Below are 27161 nucleotides of genomic sequence, written 5' to 3' on the forward strand. Positions count from 1 at the left end.
CCTTTAAGTCGAAAAAAGGGCTTCGTTGTGTGGACGAGTCCAGGCTTAAATCGAGGTAATGCCGCTAAATTCGACCTAAAGTCGTAGTGTAGACCAAGCCTAAGAGAGTAGGGAGAAAGTTGGAAGGAATTGCTTTATCTCAGAAGGAATTGGAGTAAATGGTGATTTCCCTCAGGCCTTAGGTTACAGTATGATGTTTCCAGTTTTGAAACATGGTTGTAGGCAAGCAAATACCATAATATCATTTAACTTTGAGGCCAGTGTATATAATGATTTGGAAACTTTTTAAGACCCTTTCTATTTCTAGATCTCTCTATCTAACTGCACCTAGTAATTTAGCAATCATTTTATAGGCTTAGCCCAGGAGGCTATGAGGATACTGTAGGTTGTGGTATGGTGGAACAAAAGTTTAGTCAGTATCCAGGCAAATTTCATTGTTAGCTACACTCTTGTTTGTGAAAACAGAAAGCTTTTTTTCCTGTCAGTTGTGTGGTCTGAATACAGGCTTGGGAAGTAGAAATTCATTAGATTAAATCCTGGCTCTGACTTTTTGGCTTCCTTTTGTGGTTTTGGGAAAGTGCCTATGCCAGTATTTTCAAACATGGGTGCTAAAACGGGTATCTGAATCCATATTTAGGCACTTAAATATGTAGCTTGATTTTTTTTTCCCACAGGCTTATGGCACAGCCAGTTGAAGTGCCCAAATATGGAGTTAGGTGCCTGTCTTTAGGAATTAAAGTTTGAAAATCTTGTCCTTCTGTTTTCTCAAAGGTTTTTGTGAGAATTGACTAATGCTTGTAAAGCAATTTGAAAATAAACAAACCCTTCTTAGAGCATGATGATTATTATCAAGACATTGGAAATGGTGAGGAAGTTTTTAATCATATAACCATCCTTTCCTGTCACTTATATTTTGCCTTTATATGATTTTTCTGGTTTTATAAAATTGTCTTTCAAAATTTCAGTAGAGGGTACCAAAATGGATTAAAAGTTCTCAGCATTTCAGCCTGTATTTGTATGATACACTGTTTGAATAGTTCTCTCTCCTGAGGTCTCAGGCTGGAAAAGGAGGATCATTGCATATTGGGAGCAAGTCATGTTCTAAGAGCTGAATAAGGGATACTTGTACAGCACTTGTCAATGTTATACCTCATAATAGCATAACTATTAATGCTATAATTCCATCAGTACTAATTTCAACCACAACAGCATTTATTAGGGTGACCAGATGTCCTGATTTCATAGGGATAGTCCTGATTTTTGGGTCTTTTTCTTAAATAGGTGCCTATTACCTCCCACTTGTCCTGATTTTTCACATTTGCTATCTGGTCACCCTAGCGTTTGTGAAGTGATACGCTTTTTGCTTTCATTTCAGAGAATTTTGTGAAAGACTTGATAGATCTACCTGTTTTCAAAAGTAAACTGGTGTGGGAGTGTGTGTGTTTAAAACTTTTTTCTTGTCAAGGCAAATGAATGTTAAGTATTAAACAGCTTCAGAAGTTGTTGAAGTTTGTGAAAGTGCCTGAGCCATTCTTAGGTATGTTTTTGATGTGTGTTTACCCAAAAACTAGTTAAGTTCTTGCCTTGTCTTTTAAAACTTCTATTGGGTTACCAAAGCGAAACTGCAATGTACATAGTAAAGAAGGTTGATCATAGCAACACTTGGAAGCTTTTATATAATAATCCTCTAGTAGTGTTATTGTTCTCTACTAAAAGAAGAAATGTGTGCTCCTATATAGTTTACCTGCTGTATCATTACAAACTATGTAGTGACACTTACAGGTGAAAATTGCCTGCTTTATGTGGGGTGAATTGAGTCATGGCCCATGTGAAACTTCAATATGCAACTTGAAATATTGGTTTTGTTACAAAACTGAAACTCAGGTCAAGTTTGTGAATTTGAGTCTGTGATGTTTCAGGAGGAATCCAGACAAAAATGTGAAGTTTTGACTGAGTTTGGCTTTGAGTTTTTTGCTTTGTCTGAACTAAAAATTCATAGTGAAATTCAGGGAGCAATAAACTCATGAGAATGTAAATAGAACAAGTTCATGTGAACCTCTGTAAAGTAACATTGTGTATTGTATTGTTTCTGAGCCCATAGGCCTCCTGATTTAACAATGTAGTTGTGGATAGAAAAGTGCCAACTTCGTAACTTCTTACCTTAATTGTGTGTTTTGAGTCATACTTGATTAGCTTACCGTCAAAAAAACATTTTTTACTTCGGTCTGCCATGTTGACTTAATACATTCCATCTTGTTCTTTCCATCCCAATATATTTGCCATCTGCATTGTCAGCTAAAAAAACAAGTTAGTCCATTTCCAGAATCGTTGCTGTTGGTGATAGGATGGTGCAAATTTGAAAGTGTTGCATGTAGACTAAACATCAGTGATGGATAATAAATGGAAGGACGTTGTCACTTTTTTGTACCCAAATTTGAGTCTTTCTTTCCTCTGTCATTCCCCTATTACTCTACATGCACATTCCAGACCTCTTCTTTATTTAAAAATAAACTGTTCTAGGTGTATAGAAGTAATATTAGCAATTTCAGTAGGATACATACCACTTTTCCTCCTCTGGAGGCAGTGTGGATCAGTGGCTAGAGCACTGACCTAGGAAATGGGAAATCCAAGTTCCATTCCTTACTCTGCCACAGACTTCCTATGTGACCTTGGGCAAGTCACTTAGTTTCTCTGTGCCTCCGTTCCCCATCTGTAAAAGAGGAGAAACATACATTAAATTAATTGTGAAGCACTTTGAGATCTGCTGATGAGAAGCACTATACAAGAAAGTTATTATTTATTATGTTATTATAAGGATCTCAAAGTATGTTAATACACAACTAGGCAATGACCTAATCCTAAAAAACAGTTTTAACCAAATTATTATTATTATTATTATTATTATTATGCATTTATCCACAAACTGTACTCTTGTACACTGGAGCTAAAACCAGACTGGCTGAAGTAATTTTTAAAAAAATAGATGATGAAGATGGTATTTTTGGTAGTGGTCGGGGCTGGCTTTGATCCTTTCCTGCTGGTATTAGAACAATGCCAGCTACAAACAATGTTTTACATATTGGTTAAGTATCAGAGGGGTAGCCGTGTTAGTCTGGATCTGTAAAAGCAGCAAAGAGTCCTGTGCCACAGATCCAGACTAACACGGCTACCCCTCTGATACTTGACACCATGCAGAGCACTGCATTTAACCTTATGGAGTGGAAATCCATCAACCTCATGATATCTGTCTGTATTTGTGTAAGTTTCTTCATCTTCCTTTCCAAATGCAAACGGATGGACATCATACCAAACGGACTAAAGATAAAAAATCCACTGCTATCTATATACTACACAGACCACAGTCAGAGATTATGCCATACTCTATCAAAGAAACTGAGGAACCACCTGATCAGCATCCTGTACAGCAAACAGGAAAACATCGAAAAAGAGCTCTCCAACCTGGAGACTCTCATAAATAACCAAACTTCCATACAAACGGACTTCACTAAAGTAAGACAGGAGATCAACATTACTCACTTCACCTCTCTACAAAGGAAAAATGACTGTAAGCTGTCTAAACTCCTACCTGCCACATGGGGCCACAACCGTCGTACGCCTAACCCACCCAGCTATATCGCCAATCTATCCAACCACGCACTCAGGACAGACTTTTCTTCTGGGCTATCTCGGGGACTCTTTCTGCCCTGCCACCCCCATAAACATGATACAGTTCTGCGGCGATCTGGAAGCCTACTTTCGCCATCTCTGACTCAAAGAATACTTTCAGGATGACACTGAACTGCCCACTGATACACAGTTACCTTCCCACCAACAGCACAAAAAGAAAAACTCCACGTGGACTCCTCCTGAGGGTTGTAATGACAGTCTGGACCTATACACAGAATGCTTCCGCTGACGTGCACAGGCAGAAATTGTGGAAAAACAACATCGCTTGCCTCATAACCTAAGTCATGCAGAACGCAATGCCATCCACAGCCTCAGAAACCACCCTGACATTATAATCAAAGAGGCTGATAAAGAAGGTGCTGTTGTCGTCATGAACAGGTCTGACTACCAAAAGGAGGCCGCCAGACAACTCTCCAATACCAAATTCTACAGGCCACTTCCCTCAGATCCCGCTGAGGAATACACTCAGAAACTGCACCATCTACTGAGGACACTCCCTACACCAACACCGGAACAAATCAACATACCTTTAGAGCCCCGACCAGGGTTATTCTATCAACTACCCAAGATCCACAAATCTGGAAATCCTGGATCATCTCGGGCATTGGCACTCTCACTGAAGGACTGTCTGGATATGTGGACTCAGACCCTATGCCACCAGCACTCCCAGCTATCTCTGTGACACCACTGATTTCCTGAGGATACTACAATGCATTGGTGACCTTCCAGAAAACACCATCCTAGCCACCATGGATGTAGAGACTCTCTACACAAACATCCCACACACAGATGGAATACAAGCTGTCAGGAACAGTGTCCCTGATGATGCCACTGCACAACTGGTTACTGAGCTCTGTGCCTTTATCCTCACACACAACTATTTCAAATTTGATGACAATATATATCTCCAGATCAGTGGCGCCGCTGTGGGCACCCACATGGCCCCACGATATACCAACATTTTTACGGCCAACCTGGAATGCTTCCTCAGCTCTCGTCCATTCATGCCCCTTCTCTACCTGCGCTACGTTGATGACATCATCATCATCTGGACCCATGGGAAGGAGACTCTGGAAAAATTCCACCACGATTTCAACAGCTTCCACCCCACCATCAATCTCAGCCTGGACCAATCCACATGGGAGGTCCGCTTCCTTGACACCACGGTGCAAATAAGTGATGGTCACATTAACACCACCCTATACTGAAAACCTACCAACCACTATACCTACTTTCATGCCTCCAGCTTCCATCCTGGGCACACCACAGGATCCATTGTCTACAGCCAAGCACTGAGGTACAGCCAAGCACTGAGGTACAACCGCATCTGCTCTAACCCCTCAGACAGAGACCAACACCTACAAAATCTCCACCAAGCATTCTCAGAACTAAAATACCCGCATGAGGAAATAAGGAAACAAATCAACAGAGCCAGACGAGTACCCAGAAGCCTCCTACTGCAAGACAAACCCAAGAAAGAAACCAACAGGACTCCACTGGCCATCACATACAGTCCCCAGCTAAACCCCCTTCAATGCATCATCAGGGATCTACAACCCATCCTGGACAACGATCCCACGCTTTCACAGGCCTTGGGTGGCAGGCCAGTCCTTGCCCACAGACAACCTGCCAATCTGAAGCATATTCTCACCAGTAACTGCACACCGCACCATAATAACTCTAACTCGGGAACCAATCCATGCAACAAACCTCGAGGCCAACTCTGCCCACATATCTACACCAGCAACACCATCACAGGACCTAAGCAGATCAGCCACACCATCACCGGTTCATTCACCTGCATGTCCACCAATGTAATATACGCCATCATATGCCAGCAATGCCCCTCTGCTATGTACATCGGCCAAACTGGACAGTCTCTATGGAAAAGGATAAATGGACACCTCCCCGGCCACACAATAGCAGATCTTAAGGTTGCCATCCTGCCACAAAAAAACTTCAGGACCAGACTTCAAAGAGAAACTGCTGAGCTTCAGTTCATCTGCAAATTTGACAGCATCAGCTCAGGATTAAACAAAGACTGTGAATGGCTTGCCAACTACAAAACCAGTTTGTCCTCCCTTGGTTTTCATACCTCAACTGCTAGAAGAGGGCCTCATCCTCCCTGATTGAACTAACTTCGTTATCTCCAGCCTGCTTCTTGCTTGCATATATATACCTGCCCCTGGAAATTTCCACTGCATGCATCCGACGAAGTGGGTATTCACCCATGAAAGCTCATGCTCCAAAACTTCTGTTAGTCTATAAGGTGCCACAGGACTATTTGCTGCTTTTAAATATTGTTGTTGCTAGTAAGTTATGAATAGCACTGTTTCCATGATCAATGTGGTAGCAACTTTGTTCCTATAAAACTTTACCATAGACTACTTAAAACAGTGCTATAAAGTCCTGCTATAGATTTAGACTAACAGTTCTTGGGCCAAAAAATTCCTGTCTGCGCTGGTGATGGAATTCATTCTCAGTACCTTGGTAGTGATAGCTGTATTCAAACTTGATTGTAAATAGCAATTTTAGTCTCAATGTAGTTAGGTCCTTTGATAGGCAGAATATAATTGTCCAAGTTAGATGTTGGCCAGATATTCTTTATTGCTAGGACTGTATTTTTACTAGATACTAGCAATATGGACATAAGACATATTTGGATTTAGATCATACTTGTAATTGATAAGTCAAAGACACATTTGTGCTGGTGACTTTGCTGTTTCATATTTTGCAATATCAACTATCTCTGAAGTTTATGTAATGTGCATCTCATGTGTTTTATTTTGGATATAGACTCAAAGTATTTTTAGTCTTGAATGACTGGTTGCTTGTTTTTTTTTTGTTTGTTTGTTTTTCCTGTGGAGTTTTTTTTAAAACCTGTTGATTCTTTGTTGGCTTAGAGGCTTTAATCCTTAACCTTTATATCATTGCTGTTGTGCACGGCTGTGCTATTTTGGTTCCATGTTTGTTCTGTTCCTTCAGCAAGTTGAAGTCCTTATTTTAATTAATTTAATTATTGTTGTCTTTTGAGTAAACTGAGCTTTATTATTTTGCTTCTTAATATACTAGGCACTGCTCAAAATGAGTTTTCTTTGACAGTGTTTCTGAAGCCTTTCTCTCAACAACTTAGATATCTTGAGACTGCTAAGGTAAACAGTTTATTTTGGCGATGTGCTCATCTGTTTAGTAAAATCCTACACATTTCTGGTAAGTGAATAAGATGTAAAAATAGCTCTTAGGTGTCTTTTAGTCTTTCCGGTTTTAGTATAGACTCTATGAACTAAGATCTAGTTTTATACAGTAAGATTATGTCAGGCTCTATAAGGGTATCGTGCACTTTTAACATGCACACTATGTGCCTGATAATCTCACCACCAAAACTGGTGTTTATCACCTTGTGCTTATGGCTGCATTGTGCTTATGTGGATTCTTGCCTCTCTTTTAAGGTCTGCTTGCTTCTTTCTTTCTTTATTTAAAATTCTGGAGAACTTTAATTTCACTTTCAACTTTTTTGGAAAACTCTGACTTAAAATCCAGGCATATTGTACTAATACTGAGCACTTTTATTGCCATTCATGCAAGGATTAAAAAATATTTTACAAGTATTAATATTTGCCAGACTCTTGAGAAACAAAAGGTGGTATTCAGTTGTACTGAGAAAATGAGGCCTGGATAGGTTGACTGGTATAAAATCGCATCATGATTTGGCGGTGGAAATAGGAATAAAGTGAAGGAATCTTGACTTCCAGTCTCTGCTCTAGCTGCTGTAAAGCCACTGCTTTCCATATGTGGCCATATTTTATACTTTGCTTTTTAATATGAATTAATTATAACATATTTGCTTCAGTCCATTTTCTTTTATTCTTACACTTGGTGACATTAAGCTTTCCATTGTCACATCTGTGCATGCATAAGATTATTTATTATTATTATTTGAATGATTATCGCATCCAGAGTCCCCAACTTGAGATTGGGATGCCATTGTGTTAGGCATGTACAAACATGTAACAAGAGACAGTCCCCAGGCAGAAGAGCTTACAAAAATAAGCAAAAAGACAAAGGATGGAAGAAAGGAAGTATTTTTTCAATTTTACTGATGAGGAACTGAGGCTCAGAGACTGACTTGCTCAAGGTCACACAGAATCTTTGGCAGAGCTGGGGAATGAATCCAGGCTTCCTGACTAGCCCTGTGCCTTAGGGCTGGTCTACACTGGGGGGGAAATCGATCTAAGATACGCAACTTCAGCTATGTGAATAGCGTAGTTGAAGTATCTTAGATCGAGTTACCTACCGTCCTCACGGTGCGGGATCGACTTCCGTGGCTCCCCCTGTCGACTCCGCTACCGCCGTTCGCATTGATGGAGTTCCGGAGTCGACAGGAGCTCGTTCGGGGATCGACATATCGTGTCTAGATGAGATGCTATATATCGATCCCTGAGAAATCGATTGCTACCCAACGGCCGGTAGTGAAGACGTAGCCTTAGGCATAAAACTTCCTTCTCTGAAGCCAAGTCTCCTAACATCCTGCATTGTTTACTAGAAGAAAGAAAGATGGCCATTAGCATAATGATTTTACATGTGCCAGTCCTTCATTGTAAAAACATCTTGTTGAGAATAGCTTGGCCTCCAAAGTGTTTAACACAAACCTAAATGCACAGTAGGTCTGTCTTGCAAAACTAAGAAAGGCAAACATAGAGTGTCCTCTTTTGCAGATGATCTACTACAGGAAACTTGATTGAATGTAATAAAGAGCCATCTCTCATGTCATTAAGGCTGTGATTCTTTCATGAAGGTTGCGGAAGTCACGGATTTCTGACTTCTACAACCTCCATGACTTCCACAGCAGCTGGTGTGGCTGACTTCAGGGCCCCCAGAGCAGCTGACCACAGGGCCAGCTGCTCGGGTGCCCCATGGCCAGCTGCACCAGCCGCTCCTGGAGCCACACAGGGCCAACCAGTGCTCAGGAGGCCATGGGCAACTGGCTCTGTGGACCACCCTAGCAGAGATCAGTGCAGCTGGTCCTGCGGACCACCCAAGCAGTGGTCGTGGGGGCACCCCCAAGGAGTGTCTGAGCGGATCACCCAGCTCCAGGGACCACCCAGAGGCCATCCGAGAGTGGTCCCTGGGAGCAGCAGCGAGGGGTCAACCGCCAGCACTGGAGTTGGGCGCTGTCCCAATAGGTGTCTCCCTGAGCAGTGGGACCCCAGAAGTAGAGTTTTAGTCACTGGTGTTTTTGGTAAAAGTCATGGGCAGGTCATGGGATGTAAATTTTTATTTATTGCCTGTGACCTGTCCCTGACTTTTACTAAAATACCAATGACTAAATCTTAGCCTTAGTCATGATTAGGGCCCTACCAAATTCACAGGTGTGAAGAATGCATCATGGACCGTGAAATCTGATCTACCCTGAGACCAGATTTTATAGAGTTGGGCAGCCAGAGAGCAGTGGCTGCTATAGGGAAGCCCAGCTCTGAAGGCAGCGTCACCGCCAGCAGCAGCACAGAAGTGAGGGTGGCATGGGATGGGGGCGGGGGAATGGCCTTAGATGTGGGCAACCGCCAGTGCCCCATGGTCAGGGCCCCTTTAATTATGAAGTGCTGGGTCTGGAGCTGAGGAGGGGCAGAGCTGGGGGTGCCCCAGCTGGGGGCTCCTACTGTGTGCCGGCCTCCAGCTGCTTGTCCCAGATGGGCTGGGGAGGGTTAGAACCACAGGTTGCTCCTGAGGCTGGATCAGACTCATTTCTGGGAACCTCTCTCAACTGCTGACTGGGAGCCCAGCTCTGAAGGCAGTGCTGCCACCAGCAGCAGCACAGAAGTGAGGGTGGCAGTATCACAGCCTCCCTACAATAGCCTTGCCCCCCCAACCCCATTTTGGGTCAGAACCCCCACAGTTACAATATCTGAAATTTATTATTTTTAAAATCCTGTGACCATGAAATTGTCCAAAATGGACCATGAATTTGGTAGGGGCCTAGTCATGATGTTTGCGTTACAGGATTGGCAGGGCTAAATTGCAAAAGATTTGAAAATGAAATGCATAGCTGGAAAATAGTCTTGGTTTTTTTGTTTGTTTTTAAAATCCTTCTATAACCTTTGTTCTGGTTTTCAAAGTGATGGGTTTTAAACCAGAAACCTGATCTCCTGAAACTTGAAAGAAGTTCTTGGGGTATGCAGGACTGTGTGTCATGTTGTTACCTCCTGCCTCCAGCATGAGGGGGTCTTGCCTGTGCATCAGCTTCCTAACACCACAATCCTTTTAGCCACTCAAGTACTCTCCTCTGGGCTATGCCCAGCTTAACAATAGGTGAAACCTAGTCCCCGAGTCTCATTGAATCATTCCCCTGTAGTATGCAGTCCCTGACATGGGTTACTCACTGATCTCTACTATCAGAGTAGTGTATCTCAGTTTACTAGTTTTACTTTAAATCACCAATCCTGTAAAAAGAACAAGAGTACTTGTAGCACCTTAGAGACTAACAAATTTATTTCAGCATGAGCTTTCGTGAGCTACAGCTCACTTCCTCAGATGCACAGAATGGAACACGCAGACAGGAGATATGCATCTGAAGAAGTGAGCTGTAGCTCACGAAAACTCATGCTGAAATAAATTTGTTAGTCTCTAAGGTGCTACAAGTACTCTTGTTCTTTTTGCAGATACAAACTAACACGGCTGCTACTCTGAAACCAATACTGTAAAGTCTCACACCGCTTGTGAGTACTCATGGTAAAACAAAAGTAGCTTTAGTTAAGAAAAGAATGGAGAGTTACCTGGAAACAAATGATTACTGTAGAAAACAAAATCATAAAACAGGAACCTGGGATTCAGGATTGTAGAATCTCTCCAGGACAGTATTCCTGGGGGCTTGTCTACATCAGAAAGTTGCAGCGCTGGTGAGGGAGTTACAGCGCTGCAACTTAGGAGGTGTACACATCTGCAGGGCATCACCAGCGCTGCAACTCCCTGTTTGCAGCGCTGGCCGTACTCCCGTTTTGTCTTGGGTGTAGAGGATCCAGCGCTGGTAATCCAGCGCTGGTAATCAAGTATAGACACTTACCAGCGCTTTTCTTGACCTCCATGGAATAAGCAGATATCCCAGCATACCTGAGGAAGCCTCTGGTAATCAAGCTGGTCTCCTTCCCCAGCTTGCTCTCGCGTTCCCCGAACCCCGAGCAAGCGGGTCTCCTTCCCTGAGGTTTGCTGGGTGGTTCCGGGAACGCGAGAGCAAACCGTGGCGAAGCTGGTCTCCTTTCCCGGTTTGCTCTCTCGTTCCCCGAACCCCCGAGCAAGCAGGTCTCCTTCCCTGCGGTTTGCAGGGTGGTTCGGGGAACGCGAGAGCAAACCGCGGCGAAGCTGGTCTCCTTCCCCGGTTTGCTCTCGCGTTCCCCGAACCCCCGAGCAAGCAGGTCTCCTTCCCTGCGGTTTGCAGGGTGGTTCAGGGAACGCGAGAGCAAACTGGGAAAGGAGACCAGCTTCGCCGCGGTTTGCTCTCGCGTTCCCCGAACAAGCAGGTCTCCTTCCCTGCGGTTTGCAGGGTGGTTCGGGGAACGCGAGAGCAAACCGCGGCGAAGCTGGTCTCCTTTCCCGGTTTGCTCTTGCGTTCCCCGAACCCCCCTTGAAGCCGCCCAACAGCGCTGCAATGTGGCCACATCTAACACCACTTGCAGCGCTGGTTGCTGTAAGTGTGGCCACTCTGCAGCGCCGGCCCTATACAGCTGTACTAATACAGCTGTAACAACCAGCGCTGCAAAATTTTAGATGTAGACATGGGCTAAGTGACTTTGTAGAGGCACACAAGGTGAATATCCTCAGTGCTATGTCAGTAACAATCTGCTTCTGCAGCTTTTACCTTTATTATTAATGGGGGGAAATCTTTTACTAATAACACAGTGATGTGCCTTTAAAAAAAACAACAACAACAACAACAAAACCTTTTGCAGCATTGTAAGTTTTTTTGTTTGTTCTTTTGCTTTTTCATTGAGATATTTGTTCAAGTGGCACGATCAGAGCCGTTTGTCATTTCACTCTTACCCATGGTAACTGTTCTATAGTTAGTCCCATGTTGATTGTGTTCTGCATTGTTTGTTTGATAAGACAGAGCGGTCCATTAATTAATCGTGGAACTACAAGACTGAGGCTATCAGTTGAGTGTTGCTCACCTGCATGTAAATTGTGTAGGATATGTAAAGCCACTAAATTGATCCAGTTCTCTGGAGAGTTCAGATGCTAATTCATGAATCAGTTCTGTATAGTAGACTGCTGACCAGTTCAAAGCAAAATGTGCACTATTGTGACAATTAGTTATCCCTAGTTAAAATTCACACTTTTAATTTTACAGATCTCTGAAAAATAGGAGTTGATCTTGCATTTCTTGCGCAAAACTAACACACTCTCCCTTTGACCTCCAGGGAAATTTCATGTGTACAAGGAGTGCAAAATTGCACCCCAGCACATTCCCTGTGAAAATGAGATCTTATGGGATTATATTTATGCCTGAGGACACCATCTCATGTATTTAAAAAAGATAGACTGACACATGACGTGCAATGGGAATAATGTTAATGCATATAATCTTTAGTTAGCCTCAAAAGTAAGACTTAAATGTAATTTGGAATAGCTGATCAGTGCTCTGGTACACCAAATCTTTAGGTCGGGGTGGGCAAACTTTGTGGCCTGAGGGCCACATTGGATTCTGAAACTGGAGGGCTGGGTAGGGAAGGCTGTGCCTGCCCCAGCAGCCTGACCCCTGCCCCCTATCCAAACCTTCCTACTTCCCATCCCCTTTACCCCTCCCCCCCCGGGACTCCACCCTCATCCAACCCCTCACTCCCTGTGCTCTGACTGCCCTGATCCCTAGCCACACCCCCACCCCCTGACAAGCCCCCTGCTCCCTGTCCCCTGACTGCCCCCTGGGACTCCCTGCGCCTTATCTAACCCCCCTGCTCTCTGCCCCCTTAGCATGCTGCTCAGAGCACCAGAACTGGCAGCCGCACTGCCCGGCCGGCAGCTCTCACAGCTGTGCTCCCCAGCAGGAGCTCGCAGCCCAATCACCCAAAGCGCTGGCGGCATGGCAAGCTGAGGCTGTGGGGGAGGGGCCGGGGCTAGCCTCCCTAGCTGGGAGCTCAAGGGCTAGGCAGGACAGTTCCGCGGGCCAGATGTGGCCCGCGGGGCGTAGTTAACCTAAAGCAGAGATGGGCAATCAGTAATGTGACAGGTGTAAAGGGCTGAAGGCACTTCAGCTGCTAGACATTGTAGGCACTAGCCCTAATGGGTCACAGTAAGCAATAGCAGTTCTTGTTTTGGCCTCTGGGGCAGTCCAGTCGAGGTTAGGGCTCTTCAGGGCTAGTGCCTAGGGTGTCCTCTCCAGTCCAGTCTCTATTCAGAGCAAATAGGAGCTTGCACGTTTCCAGGCCAGGATCAGTTGTTTGTGCATCCTCATTGAGAGATCTCTGTACCAGCTTCTTGCCCAGCCTCTGCTCTTGCCCATATATCCCACACAGACATGGTCCTGGCTACATTTTCAACACCCTGCTTCACAGCAGTTCCCTGTCTTCTGATGCAGCCTCGGCCATATCTACACTACAGACTTTGGTCGACGCAAGTTACGTTGGCATAAAGCCACTGCAGTTAGTATATCGCTCATGCATGTGCATTCTTGGCATGTTGCGCTGATGCCGTGCATATTCACCAGGAGTGCTTGTGTCAATGCACAGTGCAATGTACCATCAGTGTGCAACTTTCCAAAATTTCCCAGAATACAGTGCGCTTGATGATGGCAATTTGTGGTGGGACAGAAATGAGTCATGCAAGTATGACTGGCAGCAAGGGGTCAACTTGTCTCCACCCCATAATTTGTGTGTTTTGTTGTTTTTTTTTAAATCCCACAAACCTGCATGGCACTGTCTGCTGTCTGCCATCTCTGACAGAAGCATTGAGCCCACACAGCTCTGCACTATTGTCATGAGTGTTGCAAACACAGGACACGTGATCCTCCAGTATTTGCAAAGCAGTAGAAAGAGCCACAGGACGATTTTGTGGAGGACAGATGGCTGTGGAACATAGTGAGAACCAGTTCAAGGTGGTTGTTAGTGTTCACGGAGCAGCTTCAGGTGATGGAGCACCACTTCTGGGCCCAAGAAATAAGCATTGACTGGTGGGATCGCATTGTAATTCAGGGTTGAGATGAAGAGCAGCAGCTGTAGAACTTCTGGATGTGCAAGGTTACATTCCTGGATCTGTATACTTAGCTCCCCCCAGCTGTTCAGGGCAGGGACACAAGAATGAGAGCTACACTGATGGTTGAAAAGTGAGGGGAGATTACTCTGTGGGAACTTGCAGTGTTGGATTGTTACCTGTCAGTGGGAAATCATTTTGGAGTTGAAAAATCCATTGTGTAGTCCATTTGTCATGCAAGTGTGCAGAGCCTTAATCGTCTCCTGCTATGTAGGACTGTGACTCTCAGCAACGCATAGGATGGTGGATGGATTTACAGCAACTGCAATGGAGTAGTTGATGCCCTATTATTTGAAATCACTTGAATCCTACTTTTTATAATCACTTTTTTGTTTGTTAATGAACCTAGAGTGATTAATACCTGGGGGAACAAACAGCTGTGCATATCTCCCTCTGTGTTTTAGAGGGGCGGACAATTTGAGTTTACCCTGTATAAGCTTTATACAGAGTAAAACAGATTTATTTGTGGTTTGGATCCCATTGGGAGCTTGGTGTCTGGGTGCTGGAGTCAGGTAGACAGAGCTGTTTTCACTTAAAGCCTGCAGCTTTGGGGGCGTGGCCCAGGCCCTGGGTCTGTGTTGCAGCAGGCTAGTGTGCCTGGCTTAACAAGTCAAGGTTCTGGAAGTCCCAAGCTGGCAGGAAAAACAGGTTCGGGGTAATTTCAGCGTGTCAGGTGACCATCCCAAGGGGATCTCTGTGACCGAACCCATCACGGCCACAAATATTCCTATTTTTACACCAGCTCACCTTGCCACAGTACATCAGTAGAAAGAGCTACTTTTCTATGGTTATGCAAGTATGGCTCATGGGGGACACTTCACCAACATCAGTGCTGGCTCGTCAGGGAAGGTGCATGACGCTCACATCTTTAAGAACACAGGACTGTTTAGAAAGCTGCAAGCAAGGACTTTCTTTCCTGACCAGTGGATTACCATTGGCGATGTTGAAATGCCAATAGTGAAACTGGGGAACCCTGGCTACCCCTTGCTCTCCTGGGTCATGAAGCCATATGCCAGCCACTTCAACAGCGCCAAGGAGAGATTCAACTACCAGCTCAGCAGTGTAGAATAACAGTTGAATACTCTTTTGGTAGATAAGATTGAAGGGAGGCTGGTGTTTGCTTACAAGATTGGATCTCAGTGAGAAAAATACCCCAGTAGTTATAGCTGCCTGCTGTGTCCTGTATCATATCTGTGAGGCAAAGGAGAAAAAGCTGCTGCCGGAGTGGAAGGCAGAGGTCCAGTGGCTGTCTGAGTTCAAACAACCAGACCAGGCCTTACTCTGGCTTCAGCTCCCTCTATGTTTCACCCTGCACCTCCATTCCCTGCAGCTCCTGGATAACCATGCTGCTGCTGCTTCCCAAAAGTGTCCAGTCACTTCCTGGTTCATGGTCTTTTCTTGGAGTTTCTGAATCTGCTTTCTTTACTTATCTGGCCAGAAGACAACAAATGTGCAGTGGGGTAGGGGTTGGTGGAAATGTTAGTCTAATGCTTAGCAGATTTGTCACAGAAGGTTCGTGTTGGAAGAGGGATACCATCCATGCTTTTCTAAAAACTCATTTTACAAAACTCCTTACTTTTTCCATTAAGACGATGTAGTGTTAGGTTTGTAATGATTTTATAAATCTAATTTACTTTTCACTTTTTTTGCTGTTTGTTTACTGTTGCGTTGGACAATATAACTAGACTTGTTTCTCTTCCTGGCACTCATTACAGTACTGTTGTGTTCTGGATCATAGCACTGCAAAGAAATATTTAAGTAAAAACATGTTCACTGAAACATGACATGAAAGCATTTTAATGTGTAAGTTTTGTAAAACCAGTTTTTTACAAAATCTAAATTGTCTCTCTCAAATTATTTGTGCCCTCTGGAGTACTGTCGGGGTACCAGCAACATATTACAGTAATAAACTACTCATAAGTAAAGTAACTAATGCGATTGTTGCTTTTCAAAGTCAGATCACTGCTGACAATCTACATTATTTTTGAAAGATTACTGGTCACACCAACTATAGCTGTGTTTTCTTTATCCATTGATAAAATTAGATCTCTTGGTAATTAATTATACTGAGGGTAGTAGTACAAAACAATATAACTACAAAGTTACAAAATGTTGTAACTGAAATAAGTGTACATTTGTTGCTTTTTATAAAGCTGTTGCTCTTAATTGTAAAAACAATGAACTGATAAAATGCCTGTTACTATACATGCTCATTAAATAGTTAAATATGTTCCACTATTTCAGAATTAGATGAAGTTGTAATGTCTAACCCATTATTGGACCTTCAGCGAAGGTAATGGAAACTTGTTTGCCTGATACACAGAATTATAAAGTTTCTCAGCTTAGAAGTCGTATTAAAGGTACATCCCTACCTTGATATAACATGACCCGATATAACACAAATTCAGATATAACGCGTAAAGCGGTGCTCGGGGGGCAGGGGAGAGGGCTGTGGATCTCAAAGCAAGTTCAATATAACGTGGTTTCACCTATAACGCAGTATGATTTTTTTGGCTCCTGAGGACAGTGTTCTATCACGAAAGAGGTGTACTTTCTGTGCCTTTCTAAACATATCCATTATCCTTTAAATAGTTTTATGTGGATTTATAACACTTTTTTTCATTGGACTATACTGTCTGCATATGCCACTGTCTATTCTTGAACAGAATCAGATTATTCAAATGTATGTGATTACTTCCCCTCTAGTGTGTGTCCTGCAAAGGGGTTCTAAGACTTAATTTTGTCAGTTTCTTCATTCAGTAGTTTAGGGGGGGTAGAGGCTTGGAAGAAAACTGCCTTTTGTTGGTTGATCCTGTTCTAAAAGCCCTTTGGCACGGGTGCAAATGTTACACACACACACACACACACACACACACACACACACACACACACACACACACACACACACACACACACACACACACACACACCATCCTTGTAGTAACTTATATAGCCAATTACACGCCTCTGATCTCAAACATAATGTAATTATTTTTGCCTTTCTAAAGAGATTTGAAATACATTTTTTTTCCTTTAATCCCTACAGAGTCAAATGGAGTTCAGTGTTGCATCTCTGTCTATACAAGAACAAGGTTCACAAAATGAACAGAGGCAACTAGTCAAAGCAGCTCCCAGTGTCCAGGCCCCCAAATCTTCTCAGGGTAATAAGGCACCTAGCTCTGACGGGCTAATACCACCCAGGAAGGAAGAAGAGTCATCTTTCTGGAAGATAAATGCAGAGCGCTCAAAGGTTGAAGGTGAACAGTCTGAGTTCCAGTCCTTAACCCCGAGCCAGATCAAATCTATGGAGAAAGGAGAGAAGTCCCTTCCAACATATTACAGGCAAGAGTCTGCTCCAAAACTGACAACTAAAGCTGAGAAGTCCGGCATAGCTAAACAAGAAAATTTTGTCACCCCAAGCCTTCCTGCCACATCCCTGGAATGGGAGAAACCTCAACCCCATCAGCCCTCTACTAGCACTCCAGATGACATCTTTCTTCCTGAGCAACCGGAACAACTGGCATCTGCAGGGTCAAGAAATGATGATGCCGATGGCACGATGCTTTCAGACCCACAGACATTTGGACAGGTAAGGACAACTTGTGACGATGCGGTTTTGGCGGGACCCAACTGAGAGTGCCAATTCAGGACCAATTGCTTAAACAGGGCAGTCACAGCCCAAGGCTGGGGTTTTTCCACCTCTAAGGCAAACAAAACCAGCCAGACAAAAATGACTTCAGTTTTACCCCACTGGCTAACCACAAGTCTCACAAGCAATTTCCTTAGACACTCTAGTCTCCCAGTGTCACTACCAGTGCCACTCATTCTGGGGATGAATGGTTATGAAAACCAACACCCCAGTAAAAGAGAGAGGTTCTCTCGATCCCAAAGGACCAAGCCCCAGACCCAGGTCAATATACACATCAGATCTTACCCACAAATCACGCTTTTGCCAGTCCTTTAGAATCTAAAATCTAAAGGTTTATTCATAAAAGGAAAAAGATAGAGATGAGAGCTAGAATTGGTTAAATGGAATCAATTACATACAGTAATGGCAAAGTTCTTAGTTCAGGCTTGTAGCAGTGATGGAGTAAAATGCAGGTTCAAATCAAGTCTCTGGAGAACATCCCCAGCTGGGATGGGTCATTCAGTCCTTTGTGCAGAGCTTCTGTTTGTAGCAAAGTTCCTCCAGAGGTAAGAAGCAGGATTGAAGACAAGATGGAGATGAGGCATCAGCCTTATATAGGCACTTCCAGGTGTAAGAACACTTCTTTGTTCTTACTGTGGAAAATTACAGCAAAATGGAGTTTGGAGTCACATGGGCCAGTTTCTGCACACCCTGCTGAGTCACAAGGCATATCTGCCTCCTCTCAATGAGTCAGTTGTGTAGCTGATGGTCCTTAATGGGCCATCAAGCAGGCTAAGCAGAGCTAACACCCACTTGTCTGGGATCTCTCCCAGTAACACAGCACAAGTTTGAAATATAGACAGTATACAGCCAATATTCATAACTTCAACTACAAAATGATACAGACATACAGACAGCATAATCATAATCAGTAACTCATAACTTGGTCTTGGACACCTTATATGACCCCCTTTACATAAGATTTGGTGCCACTACAGGACCTTGGTTGCAACCCATTTTCTATATGGTCCCAGTTTATATCAATAACGTCACACCACTATTTAATCCATTATCTTTAATTTTTGAGAGTATGTAACATAAGTCTAATGAGGTCATTCAAGAAGATTAGGGATTCTATGGAGCACTAAACCCTAGCTAAGCTTGTTGTCTTTTTTTATTTTTTTATTTTTTTAATGCTGTGGATTGAAGAAATCCATTCAACTAATGCACTAATTTGTCTGTTTCTGTAATGGGTATTTTTAATATAGTAATACCTAATATCGTATAGTTACATATGCCTCTTATCCAGTAAACACTCAAAACCAATTCACCTCTGAAATGGCAACCCTTTCTGAATAGCACACAGCAGCTGATTAAAGACAAACTACACAACAGTTAGGACAGTAAATGAGAGTTTACCATAACCAGTTGAAACTAAGGAACATTTAGGGTTATTTTTCACTTGGAATAGCAAGTCTCAAACTCATTTGATACTCCTGTAATTTAAAGCTTTTCCAAGTGAAACTAGGAGTTAGAGGTACTTGAGTGAACAAGGCAAGTTCTCTAAACTATAGACAATATAATAGAGAGATGAGTTGCAGCTGCTGGGAAGCAGCTAGGTTTGTTTTTAAAACTTTCCCCCTCCCTGTGCTGCCCAGCCATCACTTCCTCAGTGGGGCTGCTTCCGAATGCATTCTGTTGAAAAGGCTAAAGCAGGAATAGAGCAAGTTCGTGATAGCCTTTTCAACTCAAAAACCATCTTGAAAGCAACTCAGCTGCCTGCTAGGAACTATTCAAAAAGCAGCTGCTCGTCTGAGAAAAGGAAAGGCACAGCAGGATATGATTTTGGTTAGCATCCAACCTAAGTAATGGGGAGAGGAAGGAAAGAAAATAAGAAGCTTAAAAACCAAAGACTAGGAAAGATGCCTCCCCTTTTTCACTGTTACCTCTTCCTGCTTTGTGTAGTGTGTGGTGATGTCCCCTGGAGGTGGCTACTTTACAAACAGGTATACAAGTTCTACTATACAGGAATCACTTCAACTACCATTGTAATGAATTTTGTATCCTTCAAGGCAGAAGGCCCTCAGATTAATATTACATATATAAAATTTTATATAACAAATACTGTAACAAATTATTTTGGCACTGAACAGTTTTCTTTAAAAACCACACTTAAGGAGATGTTAGTAACAATTCAGTAATTAAGGTTGCATTGAGATTTGCACTTAAAGCAAGATTAAAACCCCAATTTTGCATTTGTAATTTTTGAATGTAGACTCTAAATTTGACACAATAATTCTTCAGAAGACAATTGAATTTTCTATGTAAAAACCCTCACTTGAAATTTCACCCTGTTTTCTCTCATTTCTTTAGGTTTTTTTAGCTAAACAGCCACAGTTCCCACAAACTCCAAACTTCATAACCTTACATTCTGATAATAGCTCAGATGTAGGCCACTTTTGAAGCGTTACATTTAAACAGCTATTTCGGAGAGCCAAAATTAGATAACTGCTCAGGTCTATCAGCTAGTGCAGTTTTTTGATGCAACCAGCCTGGCTCACTGACTTAAAGCAAGTCTGAAAAATGAGATGGGGAAATTCATGAATTTTTGGGGAGGCCTGTTTGCCAAACATGACTCACTTGCTGTGCTCTGCATCTGAGGCTGGAGAGCCAGGGAGGCAGGTTGGGCAAAGAGGAGATATGGGGGTATTCTGTGGGGAAGAAATGGGGTTTTAAGAGGTCATGGGGGGCATGCAGGGAGGTTGGGAGGGAAGAAGCTCATGGGCAAATGCCAGGGTGATGAGAACCAGGGCTGTGGTCAGAAGCTGGTTTGAGAGAGGAGCCTATTGTGTTTGCATCAAGGTATTGGAAGAGGTCCTCTGACACTGTTTCCTTTTCTCCTGGGTGCACAAAGGCAGCAGTGTTGGGAAAGCCAAGTGTCTCTACTGAGCTGTCTGCATTAAGGGCTCTTCGTGGCACAGTTGGTGTTGAAGCACCGGGTTCTGAGGCATTTCACATGGCCTAAATCCTTTTTCACCCCATCCCCTGCTCTTCCAGATGGCCATCCACCATCTGTCTGTAATCCCAAAGTTTTGTGTGTGCTATGGGTGGCAGAGGAGACTTACATGAAGTTGAGAAGGCAAACTGGAGTGTAGATGTGGTAATGAATGTCTTAACTGCTTATTTCATTGCTTGCTACAGCTTGCCTCAAGGGGGTATGCACTAATACACTCTAGTATTTGTTTGTGGTGCATCACTATACGCCTCAGGTAGTGAAGGTACTTGGTTTACAGCCTCATTCCTTACAACAGATCAGAGATAAGCCATTTTATTTGTGAAATTTATAGGGAGGTGATATGAGGCCACAAAAGTCAAGGTTGCACCCCCTGCTCAATATTTATCCAACTGCCAAAAGTTATGAAAAATGTTTAGGAAGCTATTTCTTCTTTTGAAAAGGGAGGCATGGGAGTTTCTTGGAGTCTCCTTGCAGATAAATACTGGCAAAAGTGTGTAGTAATGGCCAGTTATAATGTACCCCGTCATAGTAACTTGTGTTGGATTTTTTTTTTCCCCTAATTGGTTCAAATATGATTGTCTTGACCCCAAAGTGATTCTTCTTGGTCGAAATTTCAGTGCATCAACAGGGAAGTCAGTGTGGGGAATCTTGTGTTGCACTGGTTTTGAAAAAAGATGACATCTCCAGAGTAATTGACTTTCATAAACCCTAAATTCATTTTAAAATGGCAGCAAATCTTAGGGGTACAAAAATGTAATACTCACACATTTTCACACTGCAGAAGATTTCAATTAAATGTAATAGTAGTGGCCTTCTGAACTTGGACACAGGTCGGTAGATAATGTTTGTTCTTACATAAGTAATCTGTTGATGGGTTATGTATGTTTTCACCTCCCCCACCCTTCTGTCCTGAAAAATAATCATCATGTGAATTAGCAAGAAGGAATAAAGAAATCCTTTGACCAATAGAACACACAGTATTACTCTGATGATTGGAAATACCTTTTTGCTCCTCATTCATATGTGGGTTGCATATGTCTAGTATTTTCCAGTGCAGATGCTTTTCAAGCATGCAGGAATACATGGGAAGAAAGTGAAATGGTGGTAAACTCTCTGCCTTAATTTATGGGCTTTAAAAATTGTATTTACACTCTTGTAGATCTAAGGGACAGTCAGTTCATTAGATCTTGTTAATTGCAGCATTTTCTTTAAATCATCTAATTTTTGTGTTTCTCTTACAGATTAATACAAGCAATGTTATCTTGAAGACTGGCTTTGATTTTCTAGACAACTGGTAAAGATACTCCAAAATAGTTCAGATCAATTTTTGGAAAGAAAAACTCTTTGTATGTTAAGTTACTAGCATCTGTGTTTTTTTTAAAAAAAGTTTCAAACTCATGTTGGCTTTGTATAAACATTTTTATAAGACCAGATGCAATTTTGTATTTTAAAATGATTCAGTGATAGAAGTGTGGTCTCATTTTGGATATTTTTAATGTCTGTTACAAGTTGAATAGTTATTGTATTTGGAAGGGGAATAATTTTCTACCAATTTGTGTATTAGGGACCAAAAAAAAACCCTAATCAAAACCTCGATATTTAAAAGAGTGAATCTACGAAGAACAGGTTTCTGTTTTCAGTAGCAACCTAGCAAGCATGGCTCAAACAATTCCATAGGTCAATACAAAAATCAAAATGTGATATTACTCTAAATAAGCTACCAAAACAACAGTCATGCCTCCTTTAGGTAACTGTATAATGAAAAAAGCATGGAAAAATAAGCATATTAAACACTGTATTAACTTTGTATATTTTATATTTAGCTTGTCAGTAATTTCTGTACCACTAATTTTTGAGAAGCGGGAAGGGTTTTGCCACAAGAATTTGTCTAAAATAGCACTGCAGCTGTACTCTGGAGGTGCAATAAAGTCTGTTTTGGGGGAGATATTTGTAAAACATGGGAATATTACTTGGTTTGGGTTACAGAGTGGAAAAAAAAATCTTCAGGGAAATGCAAACCTACAAACGTCACTGCTTCCCTTGGTTCGGTACATAACTCCTGCTAGCAGAAATGTTGGTATCTCCAGAGTGACACTCCCACCTAAGTTTGTTCGGTAAACTGATATAAGTTGTGGCAAAGCTGAGCAGTAAGGCTCTTTGTACTCTTTTAAAGCAGCCATTCTGCTTCAGGACAAATCAGTCTAGTTTCTGGTGCTCTTTCCCCTTGTGGATACATACCATCTCTGATGTCCAACATCCAGATGATATTTGCTCCTAAGATAGAAATAGAATTGGGGCGGGAGGAGATGGGGCACTTGGCAAGCTGGTTTCCGTTCTATTTTTGAATGATTTTCAGCTGGTGTTGAGTATAGAAAACAGACTATAGCTTTCATTTGAACTGCCATCTCTGAAATGCAGCATAATTTACACACTGACTCTCACTGTGTTTACCTTGCCTTGAAGCCTTAATTCCCCTTACGCACAACCAGTGAATGGTCTCTCTGATGCCCAAGGCTTAACGACCTTTCACTTTTACCTCAGTAAGTGGTTCCCAGAATGTTTGTTTGCGGTAGCTGGCAAAACCTGACTCATTTTATTTACTGAGTACATGCCAAAACTATATCAAGGCTAATTGATGGGTAGTCTCTACCAGATAGATTATAACTCCCCTAAGCCTCCCTTGGGCTGACATTTGACAGTTTGTAATCTTTAACAGTGGCAGTTAGACTGAAATGTACTGGTTCTTTCTGGGAATGTTGTCCTATATGATCTAAGTGTTTTAAAAAAAAAATTCCAACTCTTCCAGTACCTAGTCTACAAATTAATGTACTCCTGTATTGCTTGCTTTGTAGACAGACATATGTTGGTATCAACAGCAATAAAAAGTTATTCAGTACAACCTAATGGAAGACTAATTTCAAAATCTAGCCTTGTTCAAAACAATTACCCACTTCTAGTAATAAAATGAACTAAAGATGAAACCTCATTCAATTTTGTTTAAGAGGCAAATTGCCATACATACTTAGGTTAAGTGTATTTAGTAGCATAGCCTTATAATAGTTCAGAAGTTTATTTACTTTCTTTCATTCCTCTCTGATATGTACCCCAACCCCCAAAAAAGCTATAAAATGGGTCTTGTATTAGTACTCTGCAGTTCCTTTTATTTTTGCCAGATTCCTATGATCCTGGATTATACTTACATTTGCTGTTCAGTTTAATGTTTCTAAATGACTTTTGTTGGAGCTGTTACAGTAATCTGGCATTAAAATTATGACGAGCACAAATTCTACAGATGTTTAAAATAGTGCAGATTTGTACTTTTTTTTTTTTTTGTAGACTAAGTTCTTGGAATTTTTTTTAAACTGCTGAATGACACTAACATGCATTTCACAGGTTTTAATAGAACTTCAAGTCTAAGTGTTTTCTATTCATTGAAATATTTAGCTACACAATATGTGCTTTAAATCCAAGCAGGAGGCATAAACTTTAACTTTACTTCAATAGTTGTAGCTCTTTAAGAAATTTTCCACAATGTTGGGAGGAGCATTCTTATACATCTCTGCTAAAACGATGAAAAATATATAATCTGCTTTGATCTGTGCTCTTTCTTCCCCTCCTTTGGTGTACTGCATATTGTATATTTTGGGACCAGCCGGTAGAACATACTGCAAAAAATTTGCTCATCCCAATAGGTTTTTCCTTGCTGTGCTCTGATGAGAGTTAATGCTCCTCCCTTTCTTTGATATGTTTTTTTATTAAAAATTCTTACAGAAAAAATTGTACTTGGTCACATTTTATATTAATAAACCTTTAATAAATCCACTTTAAACAATGTTTTTATTGCTTGTTTTACTGTACCTTGCTGGCTCCTTACCTCCCCTCCAGCAGAATAGTAGAATGTATTTGGTAACTGTACATTGTATTGTAGGGGGAAGATGACTTAGAATTAGCAGACTTGAAAAATTCTGAACTTTCAAAATATGGGTATTTTATCCTGCCATCCTTCTGATTGTTGTATGTATTTAATACTACACAAATGTAATAAAAATTTAGAAAAAGCAGTAAAGTGTTTTTTTTAACTTTAGAATGATGCCTCTTTTTAGGAACAGCTGTGATGTTCTCCAGTAGGATGAGGGAGGAAGATAATTAAATGCAGAGTTTAGTACAGATCTTGTTTAATTATAATGTGGACTGAAATACTAATGGAAATTATTAGAATTTGCTACTTACACAGCCTTCCGAAGCAAGTTTAAAAAAAAACCCAAAACCTGCAGCTATTCTATCCATTTAAATCAGCAGTCTGAATGAAGATACTGCAGCTGCATTATGCAAAAAGAGAAAATATATTTGTATTAAAAAATAACTTACTTTATCCATAAGCATCACTATTATGAATGGCTAAATACAGATCTCAAGCATGTCCCATTAAAACAGAGATATCACTTATGCCCCTTAATTGTTTTCATTATGAGCAGTAGCAATGAAATGCAGTATAGCATTTTGGACACACAATTATGTCTGCAGCTGCTGCTTTAACATGTCAGCAACTCCTTTACCAGAAATATGCCTATTCGGAGCTAGATTACTTAATTACAAAACAAATGAATGTCTGAATTTTTACCAACATCAGGAGGGTTCTAGAAATCATTGAGGAAACCGAGGGAGCTGGCAGGTTCTTTCCACAGTTACAGGGAGGCAGAGCCTCAGCTGGCATAAATTGTCCTAGGTCCAGTGCAATCAGTGGGTCTAGGACAATTTACACCTGCTGAAGATCTGACCCCTGACAGAGAAGAGAATAACTTTGTATTTGATAGGATGGATGTCAGTACGTGAGTATGAGGGTGGTTCCATTTTTAAAAAAATTTTTAATATAAAGGAAAAAAGGGATAAATACTTGCTGGTACCTCATCGTAGTCTCTCAAAGTCCTACTTAGCTTTTACAGAGGGCATGATGGCTGTACCAGTCAGAAAGGAGACAGATTTGTCAAACAGATTCTTGGCCACATAGAATAATACAGTAGAAAGTTTGTGGTCTAAGCTATCGGGTTAAATAAACCCCCTATTTCAGAACACATGGGATTCAAATTTGGGGAGATGTATGCCAAGGACCAGGGTAGTTTGCATGGAAGTCCTGTGGCTTGGCTCAGTTTATCACATTGGTGAGGCCTCTTAATGCTGTCTCAAAAGGCCACCTTGGGGTTCCAGAGCATGGGGCAAGTACTATACAAAAATGAGTGCTGGGGTGATCAGTATTAATGTGGGGAGGAGAGAGAGTGATGTGTTGGTTCATTCCTTGTTCATCTGTAGATCTCAAGCCACAGAGGGACCACTGCAGAAGCCAAGAGGACAATGGGCTGTTATTCCCCTTAGGCTTTGTTTACACCGGCACTTTGTCGGCAAAACTTTTATCGTTCAGGGATGTTTAAAAAAAACAACCCCAAATAAGAGTTTTACCAATGAAAAGTGCTGATGTGAGCAGCGCTCTGTTGGCAGGAGAGCTCTCTCTCCTGCTGACAGACAGCAGCTACACTGTGTGCCTTTTAGTGGCCATAGCCTTAGTGTTTGAGGTTACGCCTCCCTCTTCTCATGTGGGCTGCCCAGCTGGGCTATTTCATGTCCCCCTTTTTTCAAAGAGATGCCAGGATCAAGAGTACAGATACATACCCCCCCCCCAAAAAAAAAATACAGGATAAGCACAAATGACACAGCTACCTTTGAGTCCTGCATAGAATTACCAACTTATTCCCTAACCCTACTTCCCCTTCACTGAGCACAAAGAGAGAGGTGTAGCAGGAATTAGTGGCTACTGATCTCTGCTGTGTAACAGGTATTAACTGTTTGTAACCTTGGCCCAGCTCATGTGCCTGGGGCAGGAAATAAAGTTTAGTGGCTTACTACTGCATTGCCCCTACATTATAGAAAGATCAGAGCCCACATTTCTCCTGACTTCCCTCCACTAACCATCTAATGCAACAAAATAAGACCATTCCTGTGTAACAGCCTGAACAACTTCCCACTCAGGGCAGTCATCACTGAAGCATCTGGCTGAGCATAAGGTAGTGTTGAATGCACATGTCATGGTATAATTCCCCATCTGAACCTTAGCGTCCAAAAGATGGGGTACCAGCATGAATTCCCCTAAGCTCAATTACCAGCTTAGTACTTGTAGCGCTGCCACCAACCAGGAATTCCAGTGCCTGGTACACTCTGGTCCCCCCAAAACCTCATTTCTCCCCACCAATTCCCTGGCGGCTCTAGACCCAGTCCCCTGGGATCTCACTAGAATTACAAAACAAAAAAATCAGGTTCTTAAACAAGAAAAGCTTTTAATTAAAGAGGGAAAAACAGTAAAAATTATCTTTGTAAATTTAAGATGGAATATGTTACAGGGTCTTTCAGCTATAGACACTGGGAATACCCTCCCATCCTAAGTATTCAAGTACAAATTAAAATCTTTCCAGCCAAATACACATTTGCAAATAAAGAAAACAAACATAAGCCTAACTCACCTTATCACCTAGTACTTACTATTCTGGACATAGAAGAGACTGTATCAGAGAGATTGGAGAGAAACCTGGTTGCACATCTGGTCACTCT

General features: G+C 42.0%; 1 protein-coding gene across 1 annotated transcript in view; it reads left to right on the top strand.

Moving 5' to 3' along the window:
* The window catches only part of C3H1orf198 (chromosome 3 C1orf198 homolog), a 38034-nt gene extending 13409 nt beyond the window's left edge, over positions 1-24625 (top strand). The window contains exons 3-4 of the mRNA XM_030556851.1: positions 16967-17509; positions 21806-24625. Of these exons, the coding sequence (XP_030412711.1) occupies positions 16967-17509; positions 21806-21862 (600 nt within the window). The 3' untranslated portion in view covers positions 21863-24625. The remainder of the gene's footprint in view (positions 1-16966; positions 17510-21805) is intronic.
* Positions 24626-27161: the final 2536 nt, after the last annotated feature.

This window comes from Gopherus evgoodei, chromosome 3, assembly GCF_007399415.2.
Source record: "Gopherus evgoodei ecotype Sinaloan lineage chromosome 3, rGopEvg1_v1.p, whole genome shotgun sequence".
In the NCBI taxonomy this organism is placed as follows: Eukaryota; Metazoa; Chordata; order Testudines; family Testudinidae; genus Gopherus; species Gopherus evgoodei.